Here is a 17,760-nt window from a genome sequence, read left to right as displayed (position 1 = left end):
GACTTCACAAGCTTCCAAATCTCCCCTCCTCCCACCGTATCGCAAAACCAGCCCAGCTCGTCCCCGCCTCCCTAATCTGCCCTTCCTCCCACCTCAAGCCCCAACCACAACTCCTACCTACTACCCTCATCCCGCCCCCTTGACCTGTCCATCCTCCCTGGACTGACCTATTTCCTCCCTAACTCCCCACCTACACTCACCTTCACCGGCTACACTCCCGCCTCTTTGACCTGTCTGTCTCCACTCCACCGATCTCCTTTATCCATCTTCTATCCGCTTCCCTCTCTCTCCCTATTTATTTCAGAACTCCCTCCCCCCCCCCCCCATTTCTGGAGGGGGATTAGGCCCAAAACATCAGCCTTCTTGCTCTTCTGATGCTGCTTGGCCTGCTGTGTTCATCCAGCTCTACACCTTGTTATCTCAGATTCCCTTTAACTACTAACTATTCCCAAATAAAACAAAATTCTAATCGTATGCTGTTCCAGTAAATACAAATCCCTTTCATACAAACCGAATTAATAATAAAAAAAATTATTCAAAACTTAGTGTGTCAAAATACAGCCAGGATGAGTCTTCTGGAATGTTCTGAGTCTTCTCTACTGATCTTCAGTCAGGAACACCTTCTCCGTCAAATTCACGTGTCAGGAATACTAGCTAAGAGTGCTGCTGTACTTTTAGTCAGATGATGGTTTTCTGAGACCTTAGAGAATTCTGAGAGAGTCAGTGATTTTTTTCTCTTCAGAGCTATTGGTTGTTAACTCGAGCAGATGGCAGTTACTGTCACACCAATTTTCAAATACCCTCTTCTTTCATACCCTTGACGACCTATCAATTACTTACAATAGGATCAGTCCTAGGTTGTCAAAATCATCAAGTGTAAATATAATTGGTTTTTAGACTCTGAGCACCTGGTTTAAATTTATTGGCTGATGTTCAAACTAGTTACCTTGCTAGCAAAACAAGGCTACTTGTTTTCTGGGTTTCTAACTGTCAGCCTTTTGTACAATGTTTCAATTTCAAGAGCTCTCTGTGATTTGTAAATCTCCAAGCCTAGAAAAAAAACATCACCTTTAAACAGACCACAATCTCTTCCCCAATCATTTTACAAGCATCAACTTTTAAAAACACCAAATCTCAATATCCTACCTTCCAATCCACAAGTATTCCATCCAAATTTGCAACATGAGTTAGTGAACAGCAAGACATATAACTGCAGAATACATCAAAGTCAAACCTAGTCCTGTCCTTGCATAATACCCAACATCAGTCAGGGACACAACGTGATCAAGAGAGGGAACTGTACTTGGCATTCTGCCTCCATAGCATTGAGGCCAACACTTGAGTTTTCTGCCTCAGAAGGCGATGGTGGGTCTTTAAAATCTACTTATCAGGGTTAGATGGAATGTGGAAACAAAACTTAAATAGTTCAGATATGATCTTATTGCACAGTGGAGCAGACTTGAGGGGCTGAATGATCTACTTCTGCTCGTATTTTGTATGCTTGTAAACATCGCCCTACCTGAGATCACTCGGGTCAGTAACCACTCGCAGCCAACCTGTTAAATACGAACATTAAACAAGCCATTTCACTGCTTGGATTGGAACATTCCCTGGGCATCTCAAAGCAATTCACAGTAAAAGAACTGCTAGTCACTCCAAAATAACAGTCAATTTGTGTAGCTCTAAGTACTGCAGCATGGAGATAAATGACAAGTCAATTGGTTCTTTACAGTTCCAATTGAGTACTGGTCCAAAGCAACTAGGAAAGAACTCCCCTTCAAGCTCTCCAAAATAACAGTGTACAATATTCTGTACCCATGCGAAAAGATATAGGGTTTTGACTTAATATTTCAGCCAAAAATGGCAACCTCTAACTGCACAGCACTCCATCTTCACTGCGGTTTTCAACCTGGATGGTGCTTGCGTAGACGGTGGACTTAACTTGGACTTGGAGAGGAGAGTGAGGCTAAGTGATACTTGAAGTGAATCTGACTTACCTTTCACCTTCGCTTTTGTAGGTCTGAGGTTGATTCCTCCATCGTCACTGAACTCATCTTCATCTTCTTCCTGATCTGGTAAATGCATCGAGACCACAGTACCTTCTGGAAGCGTCAGATCAGGCCCCACAACTACCTGTAGGAGGTGTGGTTGCATCAATTATGGCACATCCACTGCAGCTTCCGGCATACTGTTTTGAGCACCTGAATGCTCTTGGATTTTTGTCACTTGGCAATTTAACAAAACTGTATTTTGCAATAAATGCAATGCATCGCAGTCTAAACAACCTTCATAATTACAAATAAAGAGAATATTTTAAATAAGATTGAGAACTTACGTAAAGAGCAGACTTGGAGGGCTGAATGGTCCCCTTCTGTGCTGTCCTATTCTATCATCCTATGGGAAACTTGCCACCATGAATGGCTTAGGTGATTAGCATAGGTTTCTTTCAGGGGAGCTAGATGTTATCTTGATTTTGTTATGCTGCTGTGATATTTGCAAAGCATCAGGCAGAAGCAAAACAAACCAAAGAAACAAAGAAACCTACAGCACAGGAACAGGCCCTTTGGCCCTCCAAGTCTGCACCGATCAAGATCCTCTGTCTAACCTGTCATCTATTTTCTAACGGTCTGTGTCCATTTGCTCCCTGCCCATCCACGTACCTGTCCAAATGTATCTTAAAAGACGCTAACGTGTCTGCGTCTACCACCTCTGCCGGCAACGCATTCCAGGCACCCACCACCCCTGTATAAAGAACTTTCCACGCATATCCCCCTTAAACTTTCCTCCTCCTCACTTTGAGCTCATGACCCCTAGTAATTGAGTCTCCCACTCTGGGGAAAAAGCTTTTCAATCCACCCTGTCTATCTATACCCCTCATGATTTTGTAGACCTCAATCAGGTCCCCCCTCAATCTCCGTCTTACAAATGAAAATAATCCTCATCTATTCAACCTCTCTTCATAGCTAGCACCCTCCATACCAGGCAACATCCTGGTGAACCTCCTCTGCACCCTCTCCAAAGCTTCCACATCCTTTTGGTAATGTGGTGACCAGAAGTGTACACAATACTCCAAATGTGGCTGAACCAAAGTCCTATACAACTGCAACATGACCTGCCAACTCTTGTACTCAGTACCCCGCCCAATGAAGGAAATCATGCCATGTGCCTTCTTGACCACCCTATTGATCTGCATTGTCACCTTCAGGGAACAATGGACCTGAACACCCAGATCTCTGTTCATCAATTTTCCCTTGGACTTTTCCATTTACTGTATAGTTTGCCCTTGAATTTGATCTTCCAAAACGCATCACCTCGCATTTGCCCGGATTGAACGCCATCTGCCATTTATCTGCCCAACTTGCCAGTCTATCTTTATTCTGCTGTAATTTCTGACAGTCCCCTTCACTATCAGCCACTCCACCAATTTTAGTGTCATCAGCAAACTTGCTGATCAGACCACCTACACCTTCCTCCAGATTATTTACATATATCACAAACAACAGTGGGCCCAGCACAGATCCCTGTGGAACACCACTGGTTACGGGTCTCCAATTTGAGAAACTCCCTTCTACTACTACCCTCTATCTCCTTTTGCCCAGCTAGTCTTTTATCCATCTGGCTAGCACACCCTGGACCCCATGTGACTTCATGTTCTCCATCAGCCTGTCATGGGGAACCTTATCAAATGCCTTACTGAAGTCCATGTATATGACATCTATGGCCTTTCCCACATCAATCAACTTTGTCACGTCCTCGAAGAATTCTATTAAGTTGGTAAGACATGACCTTCCCTGTACAAAACCATGTTGCCTATCACTGATAAGCCCATTTTCTTCCAAATGGGAATAGATCCTATCCCTCAGTATCTTCTACCACTGATGTCAGGCTCACCGGTTGATAATTACCTAGATTATCCTTGCTGCCCTTTTTAAACAAGGGGACAACATTAGCAAGTCTCCGGTCCTCTGGGACCTCACCCGTGTCGAAGGACACTGCAAAGATATCTGTTAGGGCCCTGGCTATTTCCTCTCTCGCTTCCCTCGGTAACCTGGGATAGATCCCATCTGGACCAGGGGACTTGTCCACCTTAATGTCTTTTAGGATACCTAACACTTCCTCCTTCCTTATGTCAACTTGACCTAGACTAAGCAAACATCTATCCCTAACCTCAACATCTGTCATGTCCCTCTCCTTGGTGAATACCGATGCAAAGTACTCGTTAAGAATGCCACCCATTTTCTCTGACTCAGTGCATAACTTTCCTTCTTTGTCCTTAAATGGGCCAATTCTTTCTCTAGTTACCCTCTTGCTCTTTATATATGAATAAAAGGCTTTGGGACTTTCCTTAACCATGTTTGCCAGCAATATCTCATGTCCTCTCTTAGCCCTCTGAATCCCTTTTTTCAGATTCGCTCTACATTCCCGATATTCTTGCAAAGCTTCGTCTGTCTTCAGTCGCCTAGACCTCATGTATGCTTCCTTTTTTCTCTTGGCTAGTCTCACAATTTCACTTGTCATCCATGGCTCCCTAATCTTGCCTTTTCTATTCCTCATTTTCATACGAACATGTCTCTCCTGCACGCTAATCAACCTCTCCTTAAAAGCCTCCCACATATCAAATGTGGATTTACCTTCAAACAGTTTCTCCCAATCTACATTCCTCAGATCCTGCCGAATCTTGGTATAGTCGGCCTTCCCCCAGTTTAGTACTTTTCCTTTAGGGCCACTCCTATCCTTGTCCATGCGTATTGTAAAACTTACGGAATTGTCGTTATTTCCAAATTAGTCCCCTACTGTAATATCAACCACCTGGCCGGGTTCATTCCCCAGCACCAGGTCCAGTCTGGCCCTTTCCCGAGTTGGACTACATACATACTGCTCTAGAAAACCCTCCTGGACACACCTTACAAATTCTGCTGTCTTGACCCCTAACACTGAGTGAATCCCAGTCAATGTTGGGAAAATTAAAATCCAAGTCAATGTTGGGAAAATTAAAATAAGAAGTTTGGAAAGACTCCAAAAATTTGAGGGCGGCATGGTGGCACAGTGGTTAGCACTGCTGCTTCACAGCACCAGGGACCCAGGTTCAATTCTAGCCTTAGGCAACTGTCTGTATGGATTCTGTATGCACATTCTCCCCGTGTCTGTGTGGGTTTCCTCCGGGTACTCTGGTTTCCTCCCACAGTCCAAAAATATGCAGGGTAGGTGGATTGGCCATCTTAAATTGCCCAGTGTTCAGGGAGGTGTAGATTAGGTGGGTTATAGGGGTATAGGTCTCAGTGGGATGCTGAGGTTCGGTGTGGACTTGTTGGGCCGAAGGGCCTGTTTCCACACTGTAGGGATTCTATATCTAAATTCAGCTAACACACAACTAAGAATGTCTGCATATTGAATAATGTACCCACTGAAACATGGATTACATTTGAGAGGTAGGAATGCAGATTGAATGCACGTGGATGACACCTAACGGAAAGGTCTCTGGGCTTAGGCAGTTCCTTGTATTAAAATAAGTCATACTTACGTTAAATGCCAAAACACAATGCTCATTTAGTCTGACTTTAGGTTTGACCTCCACGTCACTACACACAACTGATCTGTAGATGTCCACTCCATCTCCAATACGGGCATTATTCCAGATGTAGGCCTGGTCCAGTTTCACACTGTCTCCTGTGGAGGAAAGCGCATTTCATGCTTAAATGATATTTTAAAGTTTTTACCAGGTTCTGAGTTCTCCCCTCTTCCGCACTCAACCAGTATAATTGCTGAGGAGCCTGGAAAGCAACCGGTATACAAAACGCTGTTGCTCATTGGTCAGAATGAGGGGAAGGAAAGGGTGAGATGCTGACTGAGGATGAACTACGACTTACAAAGGGAGTGAAATTGCTGATCAATTGCAGGATGATAGCAGAATTCCTGCTCCCCTGTGCAGACCCACCGGTCATCCCAAAGCACTTTAAAGTCAATAGCTGAAATGCACCTATTGTAGCAGAATAGGAAGTTAAGTTAACAAAGTGTGAAGCTGGATGAACACAGCAGGCCAAGCAGCATCTCAGGAGCACAAAAGCTGACATTTCAGGCCTAGACCCTTCATCAGAGAGGGGGATGGGGAGAGGGTTCTGGAATAAATAGGGAGAGAGGGGGAGGCGGATCGAAGATGGATAAAGGAGAAGATAGGTGGAGAGGAAAGTATAGGAGGGGAGGTAGGGAGAGGATAGGTCAGTCCAGGGAAGACAGACAGATCAAGGACGCAGGATGAGGTTAGTAGGTAGGAAATGGAGGTGCGGCTTGAGGTGGGAGGAGGGGATGGGTGAGAGGAAGAACAGGTTAGGGAGGCGGGGACAGGCTGGGCTGGTTTTGGAATGCAGTGGGGGAGGGGGCGAGCTGGGCTGGTTTTGGGATGCAGTCGGGGGGGGGGGGATTTTGAAGCTTGTGAAGTCCACATTGATAAGATTGGGCTGCAGAGTTCCCAAGCGGAATATGAGTTGCTGTTCCTGCAACCTTCGGATGGCATCATTGTGGCACTGCAAGATGGACATGTCGTCTGAGGAGTGGGAGGGGGAGTTAAAATGGTTCGCGACTGGGAGGTGCAGTTGTTTATTGCGAACCGAGCAGAGGTGTTCTGCAAAGCAGTCCCCAAGCCTCCGCTTGGTTTCCCCAATGTAGAGGAAGCCACACTGGGTGCAGTGGATACAGTATAACACATTGGCAGATGTGCAGGTGAACATCATGATGCTACCCAAAGGTTGCAGGAACAGCGACTCATATTCCGCTTGGGAACCCTGCAGCCCATTGGTATCAATGTGGACATCACAAGCTTCAAAATCTCCCCTTCCCCCACTGCATCCCAAAACCAGCCCAGCTCGTCCCCTCCCCCCACTGCATCCCAAAACCAGCCCAGCCTGTCCCCGCCTCCCTAACCTGTTCTTCCTCTCACTTATCCCTTCCTCCCACCACAAGGCGCACCTCCATTTCCTACCTACTAACCTCATCCCGCCTCCTTGACCTGTCCGTCTTCCCTGGACTGACCTATCTCCTCCCTACCTCCCCACCTATACTCTCCTCTCCACCCATCTTCTTTTCTCTCCATCTTCGGTCCGCCTCCCCCTCTCTCCCTATTTATTCCAGAACCCTCTCCCCGATCCCCCTCTCTGATGAAGGGTCTAGGCCTGAAACGTCAGCTTTTGTGCTCCTGAGATGCTGCTTGGCCTGCTGTGTTCATCCAGCTTCACACTTTGTTATCTTGGTTCTCCAGCATCTGCAGTTCCCATTATTTCTAGGAAATTAAGTTGCCAATTTATGAACTGCAAGATACCACAAAACAGGCAGACTATTGACTTTTTTAATTAAAAAGAAGTAATATTGGTTGAGGGCTAACTAGGCATAGGGACACTGCCACTGTGCTACAAGAGTCTCCTAGCTATGAGGGTCAGTTAGTTTTAAAATCAACCTGTTCATGGGTGTCATGACACATCTCTGTAAGCAGCTGAGACTCGAATGAGAGACTTGAAAGGGACCTAAGAGGCAAATTTTTCACAGAGGGTGGTGCATGCTTGGAATGCGCTGTCAGAGGGAGTGGTAGAAGTGAGTGCAATTATAACATTTGAAAAGGCACATGGATGGGTACATAAATAGGAAGGACACAGAGACATATGGGCCAAATGCTAGCAAAGGTGACTAGATTAATTTAGGATATCTGGTCAGCATGGACAAGTTGGACCGAAGGGTCTCTTTCTGTGCTATATGACTATGAATCTAGACCACTTAGTTTTGATGCTGGGACACCACCATTGTGCCACACGACCCCTGTGAGCAGATAAAGAGAGATGGAGTTCAGGTGGTGCAAATTAATTGAATGGAGAGCAACTCAGAGGAGTTGAATAGTCTCTTCCTGTTCTTAAATATTTACTACACTGATTAATGCCCAAAATGAGATTTTATAGCATTTTTAAGTCATTGGTTGGAGATTTAAAAATTTTATCTTTTATATATTTGATGAGTATGTTCATTTTTACTGACAATTGACTGCAATGATGAGTTCACTCAACATGCCATCTACAGCCTCTCATAGATGTTGGTACCTATTAATACCGCTAGTGGAATCTTGCATTCTGACTTACTTACAATTCCAATGCACATATTGACTAGTTGAACCAATGTCTGTTTATAACTTTTGTATGTTAAAGGTCATAGTTTATTCAGAAATAGCCTGTACTCTGACCTGTCTTCACACAAAGTTGATATGTCAGAATGTTTTACAAAGAATATACGTCCTCATGCAAAAGATGGCCATCCTGAGCACATGCATGAGCAGATACCCATTATGACAGTCAGCTGCAACAGGGTTGCTATGTCAAAAATCACAGCCAACCCAGTTTCGTCCACTAATAGTCCCTCATATCAGGTATTCCTTCTCCTGGGCTTCCTATATTCCAACACTTTGTCTGCCAAACTGCTGTTCTCTCTCTCTCTCTCTCTCTCTCTGGACTCTACCTCCATCTACCATTTGCTCCTTTTCTGCCCTCCCAACCTCCCTTCAGCATATATACCAACTTTCTCCCAGCTTTAATCAGTTCTAAAGAAGGGTCACTGGACCCAAAATGTTAACTCTTCTTTCTCTCCACAGATGCCGCCAGACCTGCTGAGTTTCTCTAGCTATTCCTGGTTTTGTCTCTTTTGTCAGTACGCGTGTGCCTGTGATTATCAACTAGCATGCAAGTTCTTTTGGTCCATGTGGACAATCGCCATGAATTTGAATTACTGGTGCCTGGTGGAAGTACAAGAATAATTGACTGAATTCGTTGCCCTATCCTGTGAATGTATAAGCATCATCACCTTTGTTACAAGCAGCTTAGAGTCTGTTGTTCTGCAGTAATGTAACACTGCAACTCTGTGCTTGTGAGAGGGTTGGCCCAGTATTGTGGCCAGTCAAAGACGTCGTTCTAAAATAAGGAGGCAGACTAATGAACAGTAAATCTGGCAGAAGAGAAAGAGGGCAGTAAAACAGCTGGGCAACATGAAAGAGTTTTTAAGTGATTTTAGAAATGAAGGAACCACGGATAGAATTGGATGGAGCATTCTTGAAAGGAGTAGCAAACTGGTTGAACAAGCATGAGGTGGAGCAGAGGAAGTTAAGGATGAAGTTATGAACGAGTCTATCCCTGAGAGGTAAAGTGAGTGAGGAGTGAAAGATGTGTGTCTGGGGGGGGCAGAGGGGTGAGGAGAAACAGTGGAAGATAGGTGGCAAATGAGAGGTGATCTGAAAATACAATGCTATGGGGAAGTGGGTCAAGAAACTTGTGTTCAAGGAACTGAGAGTATTCCCAGACATGTAAGGCAGGATGGGAACACTCATTTATGGTGGGAGATTTGAAAACAAGGCCAAAACTTTCAAAATGAACCTGTAGAGAAGCCTGTGGATCTTGAAAGGACTAAGTGGGAGCACCACCATGTTTAAATTTCAGTCCAAGGTGTACCCCATACTGACTTATGACCGTATCACTGTTCCATCAGTATCACTCAGTGGGGGTCAGAACAAGGGTGACAGGTGTGGGACTTTCAGCTTTTTCTCATCCCCTCTCCCTCCACTTCTCAGGTACAAATCTTTCACTCCTCACTCAAATCCTGTACTCCCTCCCAAAGCGTACTTTGGGAATATTTACTTAGCTTGGCCTACATCAGCTCAAGATGGCGATTCACCACTTACTTCTACAGGTTGCCTTGTTCTCCCCTTAGTATGTTTCTTGTTCCTCAGGATGAATTTCTGCAGTGCCTCCCAAATTACCCCCAGAAACTCCTGACATTGCAACTCCACCATCTTCCCTGCCAGGCTCCCCTTCTAATCAAATCTGGCCAACTCCTTCCACATGTTTTTGTAGTTACCTGTATTCAACTGCAACACAGTTACATCTGATTCAAGCTTCTCCCTCACAAACTGCATGGTGTATTCTATCAAATTATGGTCACTGAACCCTAGGGGTTTCTTCACGTTTAGGGTCCTAATCAAGTCTGCCTCATTACACATCAGCAAATCCAGGTTTGCCCGTTTCCTCGTGGGCCCTTCCACAAAGCTGCTCAAAAAATCTAAGACAAGGATACAACTTTTCATTCAAAGAATCTTCAGAATGCTCTGGCTCAAAGTCATGTATACTAAATTATTGGGATTATTCCAGACTGAAATTGATTGAACTTTAGGTACTAAGGGAATTAAGGGATTTGAGAGTGCTGCACAGAATTATTGCGTTGAATGGTGGAAAAAACTCAAAGGGTCTATCACCTGGATTCTTAAATTCTTACTTTTTTTGGCCACAGATTATGAAAAACACAAACTACACAGAAAATTACTTACAAGTTGCAGGTCAGTAACTAACGTTATGGTAATGCAAGACCTATCGTGGCTAGTTGCTGCTAACTGAAGCCAAAATTGTACAATGGCCTACCTATAACACAGCTGTAGCCAATGACACTGTTGGTTATGAAGCAGTTAGTCCCAATTACGGTGCCTTGGCCAATCACGACATTTTCTTCAACCACACTTCCCTGGCCCAGGCTGACATCTGACCCTCGATAGACATTATGCCGCAGATGAACACTGAATCCTCTCTCATCTTCTGGGAAATTCGTCTCCGGTGTCAAAGGGTAGACCCAGCGACGGATAATATCTGAACACACAGCCTCATACACAAGCAGGTTGGAGACGCGCACTCCATATTCTTCAGATGTCACATGCATGTGAATCTGATTACCTAAAATCTAAAACACAGAGTAATCAAAACATTACAATATACAGTGAGATTGAACTATAAGTCCCATAGAAAAAGTAGTTCCAGAATATTATTTCCTCTTAACAAGGTGACAATATTTCAAACTAACACTGGAGCAGCAAACCTGATGTTCAGAATTAAATATCATTACTGGGAGGCATGAGCTGAGTTCAATTCTCTTTAGTCATTTGAGAGATCAAACCAGAAAGCTGGGACAGGAATCAGAAGGGAAAATAAGATTGCTTCTTCTAAAATTCTCAAGTTGTTGTGATTCAGAATACTCTGTTCAAAAGTTAGCCAGAAGCAAATCTATGAGGAACTTTCAAAAGAAAACTGCAGTCATGAGTTTCAGAGATAATGGGAACTGCAGATGCTGGAGAATCCAAGATAATAAAACGTGAGGCTGGACGAACACAGATGAACTCTGATGAAGGGTCTAGGCCCGAAGCGTCAGCTTTTGTGCTCCTGAGATGCTGCTTGGCCTGCTGTGTTCGTCCAGCCTCACATTTTATGATCTTGCAGTCATGCGTTTGTTGACTGTCAGTGGTTTGGACTCTAAACAAACTATTTGCGAACTTAGTACATTATTAGCTGCGGCTCCTGCTATAAGCGAGGCTGGGAGAAGTGCACACTGACAGTTCACAAGAGTCAGTATTAGTGTAATTGTTTTAAAAATGTTTACTCATGTACATTAGTCATATTAATAAATCAGTTCTATTTGACAGCGCAATTTCAATATATGCAGATATTATGAAATTTGGAAATCTTCTAAACAATGACATTTCAGGAGTACATAGACTGGTAAAAGAGGTAGACAATAGAGTACACAGTGTACCAATTGGTCTTTAATTGGTTGCTTACCTGACAAGTGTCACTGGCTCAGCCAGCAAATAATTGATCATCCCAGTTTTCTGTAGAAGGGAGTGGTAAATCGCCATCTTGAGTTGTTGTAGGTCAAAATCAGAAGTCTCAAGACACCAGGGTTATAGTACAACAGGTTTCCTTAAAATCACACGCTTTCAGAGCATGGCTCCTTCGTCAGATGAAGCAGATAGAAGTGCATGGGCACAGAATACATCAGCGGTGAACAGTCTATATATTCTGTGCCTGTGCACTTCATCTGACAAAGCAGCCGTGATCTGAAACCTTGTGATTTTAAATGAATCTATTAGTCTATAACCTGGTGTCATGAGACTTCTGATTTTGCCTACTCAGTTCAACACCTGAATCACCACATCATGGTGTAGGCCATGCTGTGTAGATACTCCCAATGTGCTGTTGAGGGGGGCATACAAGATTTTAATTTATTGATATTGATGGGTCAGTGATACAATTCTGGGTCAGTATGGCATGCAACTTGGTTGGGAACTTGCAAGTAGTTGTGCTCCCATTCATCTGCTACCTTTGCTTCTCTAATAGAGATTATCTTTTGGAGGTGCTTTCAAAACAACCTCATGGCTTGTTGCAGTTCATCTTAAGATGGTACAAGCTACAGCCAGAGTGCCAGTGGTAAAGAGAGTGAAGCACTGAAATGTTGGATGAGGTGCCTAACAAGCTGGTTGCTTTTCCTACGTGGAGTCCAGCTGTCTTTATTGCTGGATCTGCATTCGAGACAACTGGAAGGGATTCTTCACACCCCAAACTTGTGGCTTGTAGGTGACGATGGACACATTTTGGGGAGACAGTAGGTGAGATACTTGCCACAGAGTTCCCAGCCTCTGATCTGTTCTTGTGGCCAGAGTACTTGCATGGCTAGTCCCATTCAGTTTTACGTCAAAGGTAATCCCCGGGATGGTGATCGTGAGCAATTTAGGGATGGTAATGCTGTAGAGCATCAAGGGAAGATGGTTAGATTCTCTCATTTGAAATGGTCACTGCTTGTCACTTCTGTGGCATGCACGTTACTCGCCAAGCCTGAATGTTGCATGAAGGCATGGACTGCTCTAGTACCTGTGACATGACAAACAGTACTGAACATTGTGCAATCACAAGCAAACACAGCCAATTCTGACGTTATGATGGGAGGAAAGTCATTGACAAAGCAGATGAAGATGGTTGGGCCGAGGGCAATGTCCTGAGGAGCTCCTGCAGGCATGTTCTAAAACTGAAATAATTAGCCTCCAAGAACCACATGCATTCTCTTTTGTGCCAGATATAACTCCAAAGACCGGAAGATTTCCCCAGTTCTCCCCAACTGCCACACCACCCCCTCCACGATGCCCAATGGCTTCAGTTTTGTTAAACTTTCTTGATGCCAAACTCTGCTAAATGCTGCTTTGACGTCAAGTCAGTTACTCTCATCTCAAATCTGAAATTCAGCTCTTTTGTTCATGTTTGGGCCAAGACTATAATGAAATTAAAAGCCAAATGACCCTTCTACAACTCAAACAGAGCACTGGTATTCAGGTTAGTCGTGAGTTCTCTGACTGTACTTTCAATGACACCTTCCATCACTTTGCTGATGATAGAGAGTAGATTATTGGCCTACCTTTTGTAGTCAGGACCTCGACGAACAACTTTCCACATTGTTGGGTTGCTTCACCATTTTACAGTCCTGTCATTCCTGTGCTGCTTGATTCCAACTTGCTATCAACTTCAATAGTATAACAACTTATGACAGTCACAATTTACAGCCAAGCACCAATCTACACCATGAAAAAGCTTTTGCAATATTCCACTGGGGGAGGGAAGAGAACCAAGATAACTACAGAATGCTCCCTCATGTTACAATATCTAAAACTTGCCAAAGGAGAACAGAGAGACTGGAGCTGGGTTCTCACAACTGTAAATCTGCTAGCTACTATTTAGTTTTAAATAAAGCCAAGTGACAAATTGAAAACTCACCTCTTCATTAACAAGAATCCCACGTACAAAGTCATCCCTAGTTTGGTAGTCGAAGTTATCAGTGAACAGCTCTGCAACCTGTTAAGTAAATTCAGTATTAGAGATGGTGGAAATGCAACCCATGGCTGAAATAAAAACTCAGTCATTTGAAAATTCAAGGGAATTCCTTCAACATTTGGGAGAGAGAAAAATGGCCACATTGGCAATCTCCTTCAGGACTGAAGCAAGTTTTCAAACTGAAACACTGATCTTTCCTCTTTCTAATTTTGTGGGCCTGACTGAAATGAAAAATGCTGTGAAGTGCCCAGATTTTCCACCATTCACTTTGGTTTCTAATTTGCAGGCACCTCTGCCACAACAAGTGAATGTTTCTGCTGGTGTGGCTTACAAGTAGAAGACTGAAAACTATTTGGTTTCCCCATCCACTAAACACAGGTCTGCAAGGGTCAGTTCTTTCCTATTTTACAATACTGACTGTCTACCACTCAAAATTACCTCACTGGTTGTATGGTGTTCTGGGTCATCTTGAGGTAGTGAAAGGCTCAATTTACCAGAACTAAGAAACTCTACCCATCAGGAAGGACTTTTCTTAGGCAGGAAGAAGTTGAAAGATGAACTGACAGAGAAAGGAATTGAAAGGATACAGGCAGAGAAGATGTGTGCACTTGAGAGAAAATTCAAAACGAGGGTCTATGAACAAAGACAGTTACTAACAAACTAACTGTAGAATTTAGAAGAAACGTCCTGATACATAGAATGGTTAGAATGTAGAATGCTTATCACAAGCTGCCATTTGGGTGATCAGTATACTTGCATTTAAGAACAACTGGATAAATACATGAAAGTAAAAGGAAAAGAAAGATATTCAGATCAGATGAGATGGAGTAAGGGTGGGAGAAAGCTTGTGTGAAGTGTTAAAACAGGCACAGGCCAACTTGAGCAAATGGTCCGTTTGTGACCTGGAAATACTAAATAATATAAATACAAATCTTTATTTCTACTTTAGTTAGTTTTACATAAACATTGCTCAAGTTTCATCATTACCACAGTGGAGATACTGATCAGCCTGAGCGCTCTCTGTGAAATAGTCAGGACCCATTTTCTTCACTGACCTGTGGTGAACAGATGCTTATGTGACAGTCCAGAAGATCATGGCGGATTTCAATCTCATCAGTGCTGCTGTGGAACGCGTGCTGGGGAAAATAAGATATGAACAGCACTGAAACAAAACCTCCTCTTACAATAGAAGCCAAATGACTTACGCAGAATGTTCTTGAGAATGGCTGCCTCATTAGAGGATAAATTCTGTGAGCTGTTAGTGACAGAAACTAAAGGTGGATGAAAAATAAAGTGTGATTTAAACTTTATCAGTGACTCTCATTCCCACTACAGTGGGCCCTCCCTTCTACACCATGTGACGAAGATAATAACTTGAACAAATGCCAAAAGGAAAAGGTGGAACAGTCATAAGGAAAATTACAGTAATTTGTAAGTAAGGTTTTAGGAAAGTGTGATGGTGGACATGCAGTACAATTATTAGGGTAAACATAGTGAATTTGCTCCCTCAGCAAAAAAAAACTTTACTCACCAAACACACTGATCGGAATTCTGCCAATTAACCTGACAGCTAGTTTTTTCTATCATAAGTTAACATCTTTAGAACCGTGCCAGCATGATTGATCTCCACAACCAAATTCCACATATGACCACCCCACAACATGTACATTTCATAATATTCCACCTATATATTCAATCCCTCCAAACACAGACATCTAAGGAATGAACTCAGAGCACTGGTGTTCAGCAGTGAAGGCGGCTGCAGGTCTATCACTATACTTACAAACAAACAGGACAGTACAGTCCTTCTAGCATGTTATGCAATTCAAAGAGAACATGGCTGATCCAGCTTTAAATATTTAACTTTGTCTCATATCCCCTAATAATGCTTGTTTACAAGAAATTACCAATCTCAAACTTACAATTAACAATTGAACCTATGTACATTACCACTAGTGATCAAGAGCTCCAACTATTAGTACCCTTTTCATATTGAAGTGTTCCCTAAATTCACACTGGAAAGGTCTTGCTGTAATTTTTAAAGCCATGCTTCCTACTCCTGAACTCTCCAGTACTTCCAAAACTTGGGGCCAAATCACACCCAAACTTCTAAATTCCAAGGAATTGCAAATGACTTAATGCTTCGTGTTCAGGTATCATTCTGGCAAAATTACACTGCAATCCCTCCAAAGCCAGTCCATTTTTCCTAAAATGTGATGCTCAGAACTGAATACAGCACTCCAGATGTGTTTCAGCCATGGCTCTGCATATCTCTAGAGTAGCTTCTACCCTGTATATAAAAGATCAGCTGAGGTATAACTAATTGTAGCTGCAGTTAGTAGACTGTAAAACCCTGTGAAAGGGATCTATCATAGATTGAAAAAAATGCAAATACCACAAAAATTCTTCTTGTCAATTCCAAAGTCAAGGAAATACAGTCTCAATGCCTATAACATCCATGCTATTTATACACTTGCAGGCCCATACCCAGTCCTTCACAATGATGTAGTAACTAAGTGAGTTAATAGGTGCCTGCACGCTGTGCCTTAGAATGACAGGACCATGCCTCTGTATTTCAGAGACATGCCTGCGCATCTGTTTGACTTTAATGTAGACTTCAATTACAAAAGTCCCATATTAAATACATTAAGCAAGCTCAGCACTTGTGCAGTTCAGTTAAATGTTCAGCAATTTAAAAAGTCAATTGATTTCAGGCAGTGTCAGGTCCTCAGGCTACATTGATCAGCTGCCAGGAGATTGCACTATTCAACAGCCCGCACCATTGTTAGCAGTTTGAATATTTGATTGAGTCAACACAGTGTGGAGCTGGAAGAACACAGCAGGCCGGGCAACACCAGATGAACAGAAAAGTCAACATTTTGGGTTGTGTCCCTTCATCAGAATGGATGAAGGGTCCCAATCCGAAATGTAAGCTTTCCTGCTCCTCTGATGCTGCCTGGGCCTGTGTTCTTCCAGCTGTACACTGTATTCACTCTCACTTGAGCATCTGTAGTTCTTGCAATGTCTGAATATCTGATTGAAATTGCCTGAAGATGCCATCAGCTGTTCATATTTTTCTTACTATGAGGAAGGAATCAAAGCAAGTTGCATGCGTACTATGTTGTCAGTTTTCCATGCAGTGGGAGGGTAGAGACAACTGGCAGCTTCAGAGGCTACTTTATCTATTGTGTGTCTTTGGCAAATTACACTGGCCACAGCCTAGACTTTAGGACAAAGTCTAAGAGGAAGTATTTCAGCAAGAGGGGGCTAATTGCTGAGTTTTTCCAGGGCAATGACACATACCATGGGAAATCGGAATTTCTTCAGACTATGGGATTTCTGATAGTGCAGCACACGGCTTGTTTTGCTGTCCATGACTGCAATGATGTCATCCTCTTGACACCTTGTTCTGTGACCTGGCGATGACGCTTTGAAAATCATTGTCATAACGGATACATTCTTCTCCAGCTTTCGCCGTGCCCTATGTAAAAACCAGACACAAGGGGGTCACAATGCAAGCAGGAGAGTGATAAAGAGCTGCAAGAATGGTCTGAATTTTTAGTGAATTCTACTCTCGTGAGGTTAAGTTATCAGACTGAGCAGAACTGTTAGAAATCCGGGTCTGCTTTTTTAGTTGACTCAGACAGATAGATGCTTACCTGTGGTTTACATTCAGGACATTCCCAATAACTAATGACTGCGGAAATGGGAGGGTTGAGGAAGATAGGCCGTATATATTTAACATCTGCTGCACTATCACGGAACACTTGATGGAGCTGTTTAAAAATTAGGGTCTTTTAGGACAGAGATGAGGAGAGTTTTCTCTCAGAAAAGTCAAAAGGCTTTGGAACACTCTGCCTCAGAAGCAGGTGGGCAACTGTATATTTTTAAGTCAGAGATAGATAGGTTCTTGTTATGTATGAGAATCAAATGCTATTGGAGGTAGATGGGAATGTGGAATTCAAAGCATAAACAGATCAGCCAAGATCTTATTGAATAACGGCACATGCTTGAGAAACCAAATGGCCTAATTCTGCTCCTAATTCACATGTTTGTTAAAGGTGACAGATAGTAGGAATGGTAGCTGGAAGTATCCCTC

General features: G+C 43.2%; 1 protein-coding gene and 1 long non-coding RNA gene across 3 annotated transcripts in view; one reads left to right on the top strand and one right to left on the bottom strand.

Annotated features, from left to right (window-relative positions):
• Positions 1 to 2,294, top strand: part of LOC125457656 (uncharacterized) — a 45,809-nt gene extending 43,515 nt beyond the window's left edge. For both annotated transcript variants that reach the window (XR_007248670.1, XR_007248669.2), the window contains exon 4: positions 2,019 to 2,294. This is a non-coding gene — a long non-coding RNA (uncharacterized LOC125457656). The remainder of the gene's footprint in view (positions 1 to 2,018) is intronic.
• eif2b5 (eukaryotic translation initiation factor 2B, subunit 5 epsilon) overlaps positions 1 to 17,760 on the bottom strand; it is a 54,224-nt gene that overhangs the window by 21,407 nt on the left and 15,057 nt on the right. The window contains exons 4-9 of the mRNA XM_048542187.2: positions 16,965 to 17,142; positions 14,717 to 14,797; positions 13,605 to 13,682; positions 10,437 to 10,749; positions 5,522 to 5,667; positions 1,998 to 2,133 (exon numbers count right to left, since the gene is read on the bottom strand). Of these exons, the coding sequence (XP_048398144.2) occupies positions 1,998 to 2,133; positions 5,522 to 5,667; positions 10,437 to 10,749; positions 13,605 to 13,682; positions 14,717 to 14,797; positions 16,965 to 17,142 (932 nt within the window). The remainder of the gene's footprint in view (positions 1 to 1,997; positions 2,134 to 5,521; positions 5,668 to 10,436; positions 10,750 to 13,604; positions 13,683 to 14,716; positions 14,798 to 16,964; positions 17,143 to 17,760) is intronic.

This window comes from Stegostoma tigrinum, chromosome 14 (genome assembly GCF_030684315.1).
Source record: "Stegostoma tigrinum isolate sSteTig4 chromosome 14, sSteTig4.hap1, whole genome shotgun sequence".
NCBI lineage: Eukaryota > Metazoa > Chordata > Chondrichthyes > Orectolobiformes > Stegostomatidae > Stegostoma > Stegostoma tigrinum.
This window is presented reverse-complemented; position numbering and strand designations above follow the sequence as displayed.